The sequence below is a fragment of the Myotis davidii genome, unplaced genomic scaffold (genome assembly GCF_000327345.1).
Source record: "Myotis davidii unplaced genomic scaffold, ASM32734v1 scaffold609, whole genome shotgun sequence".
Taxonomy (NCBI): Eukaryota; Metazoa; Chordata; class Mammalia; order Chiroptera; family Vespertilionidae; genus Myotis; species Myotis davidii.
The window spans coordinates 2,174,785-2,175,811 of NW_006300164.1; the positions used below are offsets into that span (position 1 = coordinate 2,174,785).

The 1,027-nt window shown below is 65.2% G+C and overlaps 1 protein-coding gene across 3 annotated transcripts in view; it reads right to left on the reverse strand.

The window, feature by feature from the left end:
• The window catches only part of LOC102760796 (ficolin-2), a 39,152-nt gene that overhangs the window by 15,985 nt on the left and 22,140 nt on the right, over positions 1 to 1,027 (reverse strand). Inside the window, exons 4-6 of one of the 3 annotated variants that reach the window (XM_015572385.1) lie at positions 973 to 1,005; positions 149 to 158; positions 31 to 117 (exon numbers count right to left, since the gene is read on the reverse strand). In XM_015572385.1, the coding sequence (XP_015427871.1) occupies positions 31 to 117; positions 149 to 158; positions 973 to 1,005 (130 nt within the window). Of the gene's footprint in view, positions 1 to 30; positions 159 to 972; positions 1,006 to 1,027 lie in introns of all 3 variants that reach the window. The other 2 variants (XM_015572383.1, XM_015572384.1) reach the window with 2 other exon arrangements.

Below are 1,027 nucleotides of genomic sequence, written 5' to 3' on the forward strand. Positions count from 1 at the left end.
CCGCACCGCCCTCCGGCCGCCGGCACTCACGGTCCAGCCCCCGCCGTCCGTGTCCATGTCGCACAGCACGGTCAGCCGCCGGCAGCCGGGCAGGTAGATGGTGTGCCAGCCGCTCAGGGTGTGGCCCCTGGTGCTCAGGTCCCTGCAGCTCCGAGGTCCTGGGAATGGAAGCGGCACATGGAGGCTCCCAGGACGGAGGGAGGGCGGGACAGTGGGATCTGCATGGGCAAGAGGCTCCAGGGCTGGACAGAGACCCCACCAGGGCCACCAGCTGTGACGGACAGGCCCCGTGTGCCGGGCCCTCCCCCCAGGGCACCCCCAACCTTGGTCCGGGGTACTGGGCCTTTGGGGTTCTAATATTTTGGGGGCAAGAGACTAGGACTGTCAATGGGGTCCCTAAGGCAGGAGCTGAGGTCTGGTCTGAGTGCTGTCCCATATGATTGGCCAGCGCTGAGGCAGAATGGTGAGCATGTTGGCCTCCAGCCCCAGCACCTTCACTTCTGCCAGGGGGCGTGGCTGAGTGCTGTCCCATATGATTGGCCAGCGCTAATACTTTGGGGGCAAGAGACTAGGACTGTCGATGGGGTCCCTAAGGCAGGAGCTGAGGTCTGGTCTGAGTGCTGTCCCATATGATTGGCCAGCGCTGAGGCAGGGGGCGTGGCTGAGTGCTGTCCCATGTGATTGGCCAGAGGTGAGAGAGGGCGTGTGGCTGAGTGCTGTACCATGTGATTGGCCAGCGCTGAGGCAGGGGGCATGGCTGAGTGCTGTCCCATATGATTGGCCAGCGCTGAGGCAGGGGGCGTGGCTCAATGCTGTCCCATGTGATTGGCCAGCGGTGAAGCCGGGGCGGGGCCTCGCTTGCAGGCTGATGGGCTGCATGGGGGAACCCAGGACAATGCTCCCTGCAGGGAGGGCCGGGCACACCCGCCACCTCGAGCCAAACTGGGCTCCGGACCCGGGCGGGTCGCCCACCTGTGTCACATCGCTCAGCTTCCCATGACGCTCCTGGGGGAGAGGAAAGACCAGT